Below are 14,377 nucleotides of genomic sequence, written 5' to 3'. Positions count from 1 at the left end.
CCTAAAATCTCCTTAAGCTGATAAGCAACTTCAGCAAAGTCTCAGGATACAAAATCAATGTGCAAAACTCACAGGCATTCTTATACAGCAATAATAGACAGCCAAATCATGAGTGAACTCCCATTCACAATTGCTTCAAAGAGAATAAAATACCTAGGAATCCAGCTTACAAGGGATATGAAGGACCTCTTCAAGAACTACAAACCACTGCTCAACGAAATAAAAGAGGACACAAACAAATGGAAGAACATTCCATACTCATGGATAGGAAGAATCAATATAGTGAAAATGGCCATACTGCCCAAGGTAATTTATAGATACAATGCCATCCCCATCAAGCTACCAATGACTTTCTTCACAGAATTGGAAAAAACTACTTTAAAGTCCGTATGGAACCGAAAAAGAGCCCTCATTGCCTAGACAATCCTAAGCCAAAAGAACGAAACTGGAGGCATCGTGCTACCTGACTTCAAACTATACTACAAGCCTACAGTAACCAAAACAGCATGGTACTGGCACCAAAACAGAGACGTAGACCAATGGAACAGAACAGAGCCCTCAGAAATAAAACCACACATGTACAACCATCTGATCTTTGACAGACCTGACAAAAACAAGAAATGGGGAAAGGATTCCCTATTTAATAAGTGGTGCTGGGAACACTGGCTAGCCATAAGTAGAAAGCTGAAACTGGATCCCTTCCTTACATCTTATACAAAAATTAATTCAAGATGATTAAAGACTTAAATGTTAGACCTACAACTGTAAAAACCCTAGAACAAAACCTAGGCAATACCATTCAGGACACAGGCATGGTCACGGGCTTCATGTCTAAAACACCAAAAGCAATGGCAACAAAAGCCCAAATAGACAAATGGGATCTAATTAAACTAAAGAGCTTCTGCACAGCATAAGGAACCACCATCAGAGTGAACAGGCAACCTACAGAATATGAGAAAATTTTTACAACCTACCCATCTGACAAAGGGCTACTATCCAGAATCTACAAAGAACTCAAACAAATTTACAAGAAAACAACAGCTCCATCAAAAAGTGGGCAAAGGATATGAACAGACACTTCTCAAAAGGAGACATTTATGCAGCCAACAGATGAGTGAAAAAATGCTCATCATCACTGGCCATCAGAGAAATGCAAATCAAAACCACAATGAGATACCATCTCACAGCAGTTAGAATGGCGATCATTAAAAAGTCAGGAAACAACAGGTGCTGGAGAGGATGTGGAGAAATAGGAACACTTACACTGTTGGTGGGACTGTAAACGAGTTCTACCATTGTGGAAGACAGTGTGGCGATTTCTCAAGGATCTAGAACTAGAAATACCATTTGACGCAGCCATCCCGTTACTGGGTATATACCCAAAGGATTATAAATCATGCTGCTGTAAAGACACATGCACATGTATGTGTATTGTGGCACTATGCACAATAGCAAAGACCTGGAACCAACCCAAATGTCCATCAATGATAGACTGGATTAAGAAAATGTGGCACATACACACCATGGAATACTATGCAGCCATGAAAAAGCATGAGTTCATGTCCTTTGCAGGGACATGAATGAAGCTAGAAACCATCATTCTGAGCAAACTATCGCAAGGAGAGAAAACCAAACACTGCATGTTCTCACTCATAGGTGGGAACTGAACAATGAGAACACTTGGACATAGGGTGGGGAACATCACACACCGGGGCCTGTTGTGGGGTGCAGGGAGGGGGGAGGGATAGCATTAGGAGATATACCTAATGTAAATGACAAGTTAATGGGTGCAGCACACCAACATGGCTCACGTAGACATGTAAAACAAACCTGCACATTGTGCACATGTACCCTAGAACTTAAAGTATAAAAAAAAAAATGTGCGGGAGCAGCAAGCACCTCCCATGCTACCCTAGATCTGAGGAGTAGCTTTGGGTGCATTCCTGAAAGTGCAGCCTAGAATCTGTTTATTGATCCATTTAGTACTGACACAAGCCTGTAATATGCTGTAATAAACTTTCTGTTTAAAGGGAAAAAAAAGGTTGACCATGTGTTTATAATTGTTAAAGCTGGGTGATGGATGCATGATTGTTTAGTATACTATCATTTCTAGTACTGAGTACGTTTAAAATTTTGAAATTTTGCATAATGGTTAAAAATTATAACCTATCCAGATTTGGTTGTACATAAGAATAATCTGGGAGAGTTATTTAAAATGCTGATTTCTGGACCTCCACCCCAGAAAAGTCCAGTTGAGTTGGACAGAGGTAAGGCCCAGAAATCTTTGTTTGTAATAAGCATCCAGTATTTAATAAAATTGCTTTAGGGGGTGGAAGCCATTGAATATTGAGTATGTGAATGACAGAAGCAAATTTGTCCCTCCATATTTGAACACACTGACTCCAGTGGTTAATGAAGTGGAAAGGAGTGAGATAAGAGGCAGTTGTAGTAATCCAGGAAAGGGCCATGGATGTGAACAGTGAGGTAGACTGAAGATAGGCCAAGGGTGACAGATAAAAGAAACACACAGGAAATGGGATTGGTGAAACCACGTGATTACTGGAAGGTGAGAGATAAAAGCACAGTAAATATTCCACAAACTTCTGATTGAGCTACTGGATAGATGGTGAGGCTGTTCTTTAAGTGAGGGAACATAGGAAAGGAATTGTGTTTGGCCGTTTTTATGACATGAGTGTGATGTGTGGGTGGTTGTAGTATATGAAGTAAGTAGGATGAAGCTATGCAGTTGTGTATTGAGCTACTGGATAAAGAGAATGGAGAGAGGCTATTGAACAGGAGGAATATTAAGAGATAGGGATTACCTCCAAATTCCTAATACCGCTCTAACCCCAGAGACTTCAAATCTCTTTTCTTGGATTTCCACAAATGTGACACGGAAGTAGAAACAGCTATGGTAGCATAAAATAATCAGGTATATCAGTGGCAGCCTTAAGACTGGAAAACCAGGAAAGGACATTCTTCTTTTCCCTTTCTGCAGAACTGGTCTTCAGGGTCTCCTGTTTCTATTCTTTCATTTTTACCGCACCTCTTCCACTCTCTTCCCCTCCTGCCGTTCCAGGGTGGAGAGTTCTGAGGAGCCTGTATATGAGAGCCTTGAAGAGTTTCACGTCTTTGTCCTTGCTCATGTGCTTAGGAGGCCCATAGTCGTCGTGGCAGACACCATGCTGAGGGACTCCGGAGGGGAAGGTGAGTCAGCCAGTCAGTCCTCACTCCATCCTGAGCACCCCCTTTTGCAGAGCCTTAGGCTAAGCATTGGAAGGAAGGCAGGAAAGGGGATATATAGACCCTTGGGGAGAAAGCAAGTTATCAATTAGAATAGTGCAAAATTCTCAAGAGATTCTGAGTAAAGCAGTTGGGATTCGTTGACAGTGCTTCTTAGGAAATAATTATTAAACATGTTGGAATGAAAGCAGGGGCTCAGTTGGCAGAATGGGGTGAAGGGATTGTCCACTAGGCAGAAACACAGCCTTCATAATAATCTTCATGGCTTCCTGCAGCATTTGCCCCTATTCCCTTTGGAGGAATCTATCTGCCTTTGGAGGTCCCAGCCAGCCAGTGTCACCGCTCCCCTCTGGTGCTCGCATATGATCAGGCCCACTTTTCTGCACTCGTGTCCATGGAGCAGAAGGAGAATACCAAGGAACAAGGTGCTGAATGACATGTCTTTTGGTCTGCATTATTTTTACTTGAAAAACTTGAATGAGATCTAATGTAGGAGGAAAGAATTAAGTGGCATGCAAGCCCAGACAGCACATGTTGATACTGTTTTATTAAGCTATAAGTTACGCCACAGTTTTCAAATTAAAAAAAAAAAAAAAAGTGGGGGTTTGGGAGTAAAGCAAGACCTATATTCCCTCTTCTGGAGTAAAGGCTTATGATTAAGGTGGTAAGAGCTTCTAAATGATGCTTTTCTAATTTGTGTTAAATTATGACTGAATTATCTGAATATACATTAACTGGAAAGAACATCGTGAGAGTTAGTTAACTGACTGGTGGGGACTCAGGGAGATTTGTGGCCTAAAACATATGCTGTGTGGTAGCGGGAAAACTAGCCAATTAGTTTTAATGCCAGGCTAATTCACATGTAAGAACTGAGAAGTGACTACAATTAAAGATCTTGGTATGATTTTAGTGAAGTAAGTCTGTGTTCAGTTGCCTTTCTCTCTCAAGGAGATTCCTTAATGATATGTTTCTTCCTCCCCAGCTGTGATCCCACTTACAGATTCAGAGTATAAGCTGCTACCCTTGCACTTTGCTGTGGACCCTGGAAAAGGATGGGAGTGGGGCAAAGATGATAGTGACAATGTCCGATTGGCCAGGTAAGCCAGGCCTAGTCTTTTCATCTACTTTGTAGCTGGGATTTCTTCCACATGCAGCATCCATCTCCCCGGGATTTTTCCTCAGCTCAGGCAAGACAGTCACAAGCTAAGGTGAGTTTTGTGAAGATGGGGAGGTAGAGGACAGGTTGGGCACCAGGACTCTTTCATGGTGTAGCTGCTTTTTCTCCCTCTGAAAGAGATGGGAGTCCTAGCATCTCAACTTGTTCTTTTCTTATAATAGGAAAAGTGTGCATGTACTGATTCATTCATAAAAGAGTAATCAGAAAATCAGGATAATAAGGCCAGGCGTGGTGGTTCATGCCTGTAATCCCAGCACTTTGGGAGGCCGAGGTGGGTGGATCACGAGGTCAGGAGTTCGAGACCAGCCTGGTCAATATGGTGAAACCTTGTCTCTACTAAAAATACAAAAGTTAACTGGGTGTGGTAGCGTGCACCTGTAGTCCCGGCTACTTGGGAGGCTGAGGTAGCAGAATCACTTGAACTCGGGAGGTGGAGGTTGCAGTGAGCCGACATCGTGCCACTGCACTCCAGCCTGGGTGACAGAGTGAGACTCTGTCTCAAAAAAATAAAAAAAAAAGAAAAAAAGAAAGAAAATCAGGATAATCAAATCACATATCTTAGCCCAAGTGAGAAGAGTTTTAAAGAATTGATCAAGGCTGGATGCGGTGGCTCATGCCTGTAATCCCAGCATGTTGGGAGGCCGAGGTGGGCGGATCACCTGAGGTCGGGAGTTTGAGACCAGCCTGGTCAACATGGAGAAACCTCGTCTCTACTAAAAATACAAAATTAGCGGGGCGTGGTGGCGCATGTCTGTAATCCCAGCTACTCGGGAGGCTGACGCAGGAGAATCACTTGAACCCAGGAGGCGGAGGTTGCAGTGAGCTGAGGTGGTGCCATTACACTCCAGTATGGGCAACAAGAGCGAAATTCCATCCAAAATAAATAGATAAATAAATAAGTGATCAAAATAGTTTGCTCTGAGTTTGTTGCCTTTCTGGAATTTAAACTAATAGCAAGATAAATATGTTCCCTACCCTCTCAGCCCCCACTCTGCCTCCCTGTGGCTTGTTAAGTTTTCCTTCTGCCTCCTGCATCAACTTCCTGATGGAGAGTGTATGGATGCAAAAGCTCCTCCCTTGGTACTTACCCAGCACTTCCCTCTCTGGGCTCCTGCCACTGGGTCCCAGCTAAGAGAGTTTGATTTTAAAATCCAGAGTTTATGACTTTTTAAAATTAACCTCTCACCTATTTATCAAAAGCTCCTTCTAAATAATATTTACAACAACAACAATAATAATGGCTACTGTCTAGTATTTTCCATTTTCCAGACACTGTACTGGGCTCTTTCCAAACACTATTTTAATCTTTACAACAACCCTGCAGGATAGATATTATCTATACCCATTCTCAGCTGCAACTGAGTTTCAGGGAGGTTGAAGTGACTTGCTTAAGGTCATAAAGCTTATTAATTAGTGGAGAAATAGTTCAAACCCAATCCTATTTGACTCCTAAGCCATGTAGCCCTCTCCCACCCTTTCTCCCAACTATATCAAGTTGCTTTGCTTTTGAAAGGTCACAGTGATTTTTTTTTCTCTTTTTCATAGTGTAATTCTGTCCCTAGAGGTCAAATTGCATCTGCTGCATAGCTACATGAATGTGAAGTGGATCCCACTGTCCTCTGATGCACAGGTGAAGACTTCTCCCACATCTACCCTGGTGTGTCTTCATTTCATTTTCAGTGACAGAACAAGGAGATCTGGGATGGTTTCCTTCTGAATCTATTCTGAGTGGTGGCTTACAATTCAAGGTTAGAAGTAACTAGAAGATGTCAAATAAGTTCCAAAGATACTTTTTCCTGTTTTTATTGTATTTTTTATTTATTTATTTTTTTTGAGATGGAGTCTTGCTCTGTCGCCTAGGCTGGAGTGCAATGGCACAATCTTGGCTCATTGCAACCTCCGCCTCCTGGGTTCAAGCGATTCTCCTGCCTCAGCCTCCTGAGTAGCTGGGATTACAGGCATGTGCCACCAAGTCCAGCTAATTTGTGTATTTTTAGTAGAGGGCAGGTTTCACCATCTTGGCCAGGCTGGTCTTGAATGCCTGACCTCAGATGATCTGCCCGCCTTGGCCTCCCGCAGTGCTGGGATTACAGGCGTGAGCCACCGTGCGTGGCCTTTCCTGTGTTTTTTTTTTTTTTTTTAAGAGGAAGTCTTGCTCTGTCACCCAGGCTGAAGTGCAGTGGCACAATCTTGGCTCACAGCAACCTCCACTTCGCGAGTCCAAGCGATTCTCCTGCCTCAGCCTCAGGAGTAGCTGGGATTACAGACGTGTGCCACCACACCCAGCTAATATTTGTATTTTTAGTAGAGATGGGGTTTCACTATGTTGGCCAGGCTGGTCTCGAACTCCTGACCTCAGGTGATCCACCCACCTTGGCCTCCCAAAGTTCTGGGATTATAGGCATGAGCCACTGCACACAGCCCTTTCCTGCTTTTTTAAAACCATTAGTCTCCTATTTTCCACATCTCCTCTCCAACTAGGCTCTGTTGTCTGATACTAAAACATATATATATTTTTTGAGATGGAGTCTTGCTCTTGTCGCCCAGGCTGGAATGCAGTGACACAATCTTGGCTTACTGCAACCTCCACCTCCTGGGTTCAAGCGATTCTCCTGCCTCAGCCTCCCGAGTAGCTGAGATTACAGGTGCCCGCCATCATGCCTGGCTAATTTTTGTATTTTTTTCTTTGAGATGAAGTTTCGCTCTTGTTGCCCAGGCTGGAGTGCAATGGTGTGATCTCGGCTCACTGCAACTTCCACCTCCTGGGTTCAAGCGATTCTCCAGTGTCAGCCTCCTGAGTAGCTGGGATTACAGGCATGCACCACCATGTCCGGCTAATTTTGTATTTTTAGTGGAGACAGGGTTTCTCCATGTTGGCCAAGCTGGTCTGGAACTCCCGACCTTAGGTGATCCGCCCACCTCCGCCTCCGAAAGTGCTGGGATTACAGGCATGAGTCACCACCCCTGGCTGAACATATTCTTTAAGAAAGGTTTTCAGGACTGTTTGTTGAACTTGAGATGATCATTATTTTGTCCTAAGTCTTCTGTAGATAGACCTCTGTTTTGGGCACTAGGACACGGAGTAGCTTAAAGAGGTCATAATTCAGTGAGCTCTGAGTTAGAACAGGAGCACAGGAGTAAGGGCAAATTGATGAACTCCAATGCAGAATGTATAAAAGTTGAGGGGATGCAAAGTGGCTAGACTTGGTTAGTTTTGATTAGTCAAGACTTTCTTGAGATTAGTTTTGCGCAGAATTTGGCATAGAGAAATTTATAATGAAGAACATTCTAGTGCCTGGGCCTCTCACCCAGAAGCCACGTATCATATAGTTGCTCATTGTTCTAAATGAAGAGAAAGGCTTCATTCTACTATCTCCTTATTACAGAAGGGAGTCAGATTGCAGTGGGGGAGAAAGCTGACTGACTGGAACCCAGGAAGGACAGTGCCATCCTGGGTGACCCTTCCTTCATCATGACAGCAGCCCTTCTCTAGCAAGGCAGTCACTAGGCGGTCACACAAAGGACGGAGTTCATAGGTGTCCGCCCTTCTTCTACCTGGCTAATTTCTATAGCCATGACTGCAGGGAGCTCCCTTAGCCAGATGGATGGGCTAGAGTCCCTGGGGGATTCCCCCATCCCAGGCTGCTGGGATAACTGTCAACAGTGTTCTTGTCTCTTCCAGGCTCCTCTGGCCCAGCCTGAGTCCCCCACTGCCTCAGCTGGAGATGAGCCCCGGTCCACTCCTGAGTCTGGAGACTCAGACAAGGAGTCAGTTGGCAGCAGTTCCACCAGCAATGAGGGCGGCCGGCGGAAGGAGAAGTCAAAGCGAGATCGGGAGAAGGACAAGAAGAGAGCAGATTCTGTAGCTAACAAACTGGGCAGCTTTGGCAAAACCTTGGGCAGCAAGCTCAAGAAGAACATGGGGGGCCTGATGCACAGCAAGGGGTCGAAGCCTGGAGGGATGGGGACAGGGTCGGGGGGAAGCAGCGGCACTGAGACACTGGAGAAGAAGAAGAAAAACGCACTGAAGAGCTGGAAGGGTGGCAAGGAGGAGGCAGCTGGGGATGGGTCTGTGTCTGAGAAGCCCCCAGCTGAGTCTATTGGTAACGGAGGGAGCAAGTATAGCCAGGAGGTGATGCAGAGCCTGAGCATTCTGAGGACTGCCATGCAAGGGGAGGGGAAGTTTATTTTTGTTGGAACCCTGAAGATGGGTCACCGTCACCAGTATCAGGAGGAGATGATCCAGCGCTACCTTTCTGATGCTGAGGAGAGATTCCTGGCAGAACAGAAGCAGAAGGAGGCAGAGAGGAAGATCATGAATGGAGGAATAGGGGGTGGCCCTCCTCCAGCCAAAAAGCCAGAGCCAGATGCTAGGGAAGAGCAGCCGGCCGGTCCCCCAGCAGAGTCCAAGGCAATGGCATTTGCTGCCGGCTACCCTGGGGGCTTTACTATCCCTCGGCCTTCTGGGGGCGGAGTCCACTGCCAGGAACCCCGGAGGCAATTGGCAGGAGGTCCATGTGTTGGGGGCCTACCACCATATGCCACCTTCCCCAGACAGTGCCCTCCTGGGCGACCCTACCCCCATCAGGACAGCATCCCTTCTCTGGAGCCAGGCAGCCACTCTAAGGATGGAGTTCACAGGGGTACATTGTTACCACCCCCCTACCGAGTGGCCAATTCCTATAGCAATGGCTACAGAGAGCCCCCTGAGCCAGATGGATGGGCTGGAGGTCTCCGGGGGCTTCCCCCAACCCAGACCAAATGCAAACAACCGAACTGCAGCTTCTATGGACACCCTGAGACAAACAACTTCTGTTCCTGTTGTTACAGGGAAGAACTGAGGAGGAGGGAGCAGGAACCAGATGGGGAGCTCCTGGTGCACAGGTTCTGAACGAGTGGAACATTGAAGGGCAAGAAGGCTAAACAAAGTTAAGCTCAACTAATTGGCTCATCAAGAACACAGTCCCCACGTTGATGGGGCAAATGCAGTAATGTTTGTGGGAGCCTGCCTGGAAACTTTTAAGTGTGTGCGCACAGGAGTGCTGCCAGGCTGGCAAGAGCAGGTCGGGGCTGGATGGCGCCCCAGGGGCTGTACTATTCCTCTGCAGAGCTTGACTTGATGAGACTGAGGTACAAGGGGGAAGGATGGCGATTCTGTCTTACAACCTCCTGGGTCCCATCCAAGGACCTAAGAGAAAGTAGCAGGGGAAGGTTTGGCGTGTGGGGGTGGGAGGTGGGCAGAAGTCTTGGGGAGGAATGGGCAAAGGAGGTTCTCAGTCAATAAAAGAAAACCAAAGTTCTTTAGGGTGGGAAAAAGCACATGGTGGTGGAGTGAGAAGTGTGGAGGGGAAGTGGGAAATTGGACATATCTGCTATCGATTTGAATTAAGTTAGAAATTAAGGTTGGATAAATTCTTCCCCTTGAAGGATCTGGAAAGACAAGGCAGTAATGTGTCCTCATGGGTGCCTGTTAGGAGGTGGGGGTAGTTTAAATCCGTTTGTTTAGATGGGAAAGGGAGGAACTTAAAGGGAAATCCTTTTCCTCTTAAGCTTTATTTCCTTCCAAGCAGTCATCTGTCACCTGTTACAGTTTGAGAAGAGTTGAGAAGAGATTGCTGATTACCCCCTATCTTTTCCTCATCTAAGTCTTTAATTGTATTTGTTTAAGTTCCCAGTGGGAAAGGGAAGCGCGTGGTGAGAATAGCAGTCGTGTGTGTTGCAATTTTCTCCAAGTGGATTGGGACAGAACTGATCTATTTTTTAACCATAGCAATAACAATACATTGGGGTTTGAGCGCACCTTGGGAGGGGTGGGGGGACAGACATTTTAGCCAGACTGTTTCAAACAAAACCAAAAACCTAAGTAGAGCACTACAATCCTTTATGGCTGCTGCGTTTCTGTAGAAAGCAACTTATTTTATTGACTTTTTTTTAAGGAAAAGACCCCAGCAAGCAAAAATATTTAAAAAATGATTTTTTTCTCCTACTTAAGTGGTTCTTTCTCCCTTTGCTCTACTTTTGGAGAATGAACTTAACATCCCGGCTTCTTTTGTTAAGCCATAGCTGACCTTAATCTGTGGTTAGTTTATTAAAATAATTAAAAATACTTTATAAGAAGAGATATTTTTGATATTAGGACTGATGTTGAAATATATAGAGGCAATTTATAAAAAGGTAGTTAGAGAAATATATTTTAGTGAACTATAACCACAGAGCACAGATAACTCCCAATGAGCTGATCTGTCTTTAGATTTCTCCCTTTCCCTGACCCATCCCTGTTCTCTAGGGGCTGGGAGTGGGGATGTGGACACAGGAAGGGGAGCTCCTTCGCATTTTGCACAAAGCACAAGTCTGAACAGCCTATGCTCTGGCCAGAGCCATTTCTAAGAGCTTTAAACCAGAAGACCTATCCTGGGCCAATTTTCCTTTTTCTTTATATTATTTTCCGGGAAAAAAAAGTCAACTATGCAATTGTATACACTCCCGGGTGGATGTGAAGAAGGAGAATAAGTGTACTTATATGTCCAGAGTATTAACTGGGGCTGTTTTTCTGTCTTTGGATTTCTCTTTTGAGGTATGTACTCATAACCCATCCCATGGGACGTAATCCCCACATTTGATCTAAAGCAGTTGTGCACACATGCATGCGCATGTGTGTGTACATATATGTGTGTGTGTTTTCCTCCTCCGTAGCCAGTCAAGATTGTCCTCATTGGAAATGCTCACGGTTTAGAAAGGTTATTTTCTCCTCAACAAACTTAGAAATCACCTATTTTCCAAATCTGATTTAATAATTTCCTATGGCTATTAACTCTTAGGGTTTTTTCTTTGAAAATAGATTTGTTTTAAGGAAGCAGTGAGATTCCAAAGGAAGGGATGTGTGTATGTCTAAGCAGGTCTGGAACCTGGTATGAGATGAGCACTCCCCTAAGGTGCAAAATTTAAAGGTTACTATAAAACTCATGAATCAAGATACTTTGAAAAATGCAGTATTTAAAAAATTAATGCAAAAAATTTATGTTGAGTAAAATAGTGAAATCTTACAGGATCTGACAGGACTGAGATTAGGAGGAGGGAAGTGGGACTGAATTGAGTAAGTTAGGGATGAATCATTTTAATTTAAATTTTTAATACATTGTCCATCATAGATTTTTTACATTAATTGTGATTTTTAAAAAATGCTGCATTAAAATAGTATTTATCTTGGTTACTGGGTTTTTTGGCACTCCTTAAATTTTGTGTCCAAGGTGAGTGCTTTACTCATCTCACCCTAGCTATGTCCCTGTTTCTGTGATTTGAACAACACTAGTGAGAACACCACTGTGTGCGCCTCCACCCCCATCACACACCAAACAACAACAGGTGGCTCAGACACCCTGAATTTGCACAGCTCACCTAGCTTTCCTAATTTAGACCTTCATATCATAGGATGCTGGCCTGGACCAATAGGAATGAAAACAGACCAGGGGTTTTCCCAGAGAATAAAGCTGGAAAAGTTTGATTCTCCACTGGACTGCTGTGTTTGGATTTGATCTGTTGTTAGATTCTAGTTAATACTTTTGTTTGTAACAACTGAGGACAAATGAACAAAAAACCTTGTATCATGTTTGTTTTTATTTATAAGTTAGCCAATCCCAATTCCTTTTGCCTTATTTTCAAATAAAGAAAGATGGAAATTTTGAGGGGTGGTCTAGGGGTGAATATGGTAAAATGGGGCTTTAGGCCTTATAGCTTTTTATTAAGAAATAAATTATTTTTTTATTTGGGAAGGTAACTATTTATTGAGGCATTGAAAAACCTCTCCATTCTAAGGATGAGAGACCTTGAGACAATGGATATTTTTTTTTATAGGAGATAGTAAAGTTTGTTTTGCTTCATTCTTTTGGGGAGGGGCTTGGTGGGATGGGGAGAGGTGAAGGAATAATACCTGGGAAATTAATATAGATTCAGCTTGGTTTGTGGTATTTTTGGGAAGATGAGGGAATAGAAGAGGCAAGCCCATGTCGTTACTGGGTTAGAGAGAAGGAAAGAAGGGACATATGGCCTGCACTCAAAATGGGCAGAAGGTGTGTGAGTGAAGGGGGAAGGTAGACCCTTTAACCCCAAGTGAGGGATGATACCATCTCTCAGGCTTAAATTTAAGTGCACTTAGTTCCTTTAATCCAGGGCAACTGGGGTACCTACTGAAGTTTTTAATGGAGAGGGGAGATTTTCAGGGTTCTTGTTTTTCCCTTTTTGATGTTAGACAGTGCTACTCCCTCCCTGCTATGCTCTCTGCCCCATCTCCAATGGAGTAAGTATTACTGTAGGTTAGGCCTCTGCATCTTCCTTAACCTATGCTGCATTTATGGAAAATTACAAGATTTAACCAGAAGTCTTTCCTCCATACTGGTTTTTATCAACAAAATAAAAAGATTATATCCAAAGATTTTTTTAAAGATTCAGTCTTTTTAAGGAGTGGGGATGGTGTTAAACTCAGTGCTGTAGAGGGCCGTGGAAGGGAAGTACCTTGCCTCTATTAGCTCAGTTTTTTTTTTTTTTTTTTCTGTCAAGCAAAACTGAGGCCCACAGACAAACAAGAATTAGCAGTGACTTCGTGTTGTATATCTGTGGGGTGATACTGAGCCCGAAAGAAGGAGGCTGGTTTTGAATGTGTTCTGAGAACCTAGCTTTTGCCATTCTTACTCCTTTTAGCCATGTGTCCAAGGTTCCAGTCACTTTTTTTTTTTTTTTTTTTCCCCTCAGTAAAGAGTATTTCAAGGCCGGGTGCGGTGGCTCAAGCCTGTAATCCCAGCACTTTGGGAGGCCGAGACGGGCGGATCACGAGGTCAGGAGATCGAGACCATCCTGGCTAACCCGGTGAAACCCTGTCTCCACTAAAAAATAAAAAAAATTAGCCGGGCGAGGTGGCGGGCGCCTGTAGTCCCAAGAGTATTTCAGAGATGATTGTCTCTGAATTACTCGGACACCTCTGGACTTTTTTTTTTTTTTTTTTTTTTTGAGATAGAGTCTCCCTCAGCCGCCTAGGCTGGAGTGCAGTGGTGCGATCTCGGCTCACTCCAACCACGGTCTCCTGGGTTCAAGCGATTCTCCCATCTCAGCCTCCCAAGTAGCTGGGATTACAGGCACCCGCAATCATGCCCGGCTAATTTTTGTATTTTAGTAGAGACGGGGTTTCACCATATTGACCAGGCTGGTCTTGAACTCCTGACCTCAGGTGATCCGCCAGCCTTGGCCTCCTAAAGTGCTGGGATTACAGGCGTGAGCCACCGCGCCCGGCCTTTGTGTCTTCCTTCTCCAATGAGTCTGCCCCAGCCATACAGTCACAAGTGAGAAGACAGAATTAGAAGCCCCTTCCCGGCCTGGAATCACCTGCACTCCAGATTTTTCTAATTTCCTTCTTTCCCTCCAGGCCTTTCAACTATAGATTTGGATGAGTCATGCAGGCGTTCTGTCTCTTTTACTTTGCAGACACGCCGTCTGCAAATCACAGGGTATTTTGCCCCCATACTTTGGTTGGGTAACAAAATATTACGATGTCCCCATGTAGACTTTCTCCGTGCCACCTCCTGCATTGGCCAAGTGGGTAGGGGGCAGTAGAAAAGAGCAACGGAAGCTGGCTGGTAGCAGTTAAGAGGAGTGGGGGTGGGAAGGACCTTGGCCTCTTTCTGTGCTTATAACTGGATCTGTGACTCATCTTGTGAGTCACTCAGCTCCACCTCCCTCCTCCGGCTGCCCCTCCCAGCAGCCTTTACTCCTGGCACAGACCTGCAGTCAGACCGGGATTCTGAAAATGGAAAAATCTGATATAGCCCCTTGCCTCTCCACCCTGCTCTTCATCTAGTACTTCTGCTGGGGGTGTGTGGGATGGGGAGAGGCAGCCTTAACCCTCAGCTCCTGCCCACTCCATTCCTGGTTAAGTATTGATCCAAATCGCCCAATTTTTTTCTCCTAATT

General features: G+C 44.5%; 1 protein-coding gene across 1 annotated transcript in view; it reads left to right on the top strand.

Annotated features, from left to right (window-relative positions):
• The window catches only part of OTUD7B (OTU deubiquitinase 7B), a 68,716-nt gene extending 55,870 nt beyond the window's left edge, over window positions 1-12,846 (top strand). The window contains exons 8-12 of the mRNA XM_011937758.1: window positions 3,080-3,207; window positions 3,519-3,668; window positions 4,226-4,340; window positions 5,966-6,050; window positions 8,103-12,846. Coding sequence (XP_011793148.1) covers window positions 3,080-3,207; window positions 3,519-3,668; window positions 4,226-4,340; window positions 5,966-6,050; window positions 8,103-9,311 — 1,687 coding nt within the window. The 3' untranslated portion in view covers window positions 9,312-12,846. The remainder of the gene's footprint in view (window positions 1-3,079; window positions 3,208-3,518; window positions 3,669-4,225; window positions 4,341-5,965; window positions 6,051-8,102) is intronic.
• Window positions 12,847-14,377: the final 1,531 nt, after the last annotated feature.

This window comes from Colobus angolensis, unplaced genomic scaffold, assembly GCF_000951035.1.
Source record: "Colobus angolensis palliatus isolate OR3802 unplaced genomic scaffold, Cang.pa_1.0 Scaffold169, whole genome shotgun sequence".
NCBI lineage: Eukaryota > Metazoa > Chordata > Mammalia > Primates > Cercopithecidae > Colobus > Colobus angolensis.
Note: the sequence above shows the minus strand (reverse complement) of the source record. Positions and strands in the feature narration are given on the sequence as shown.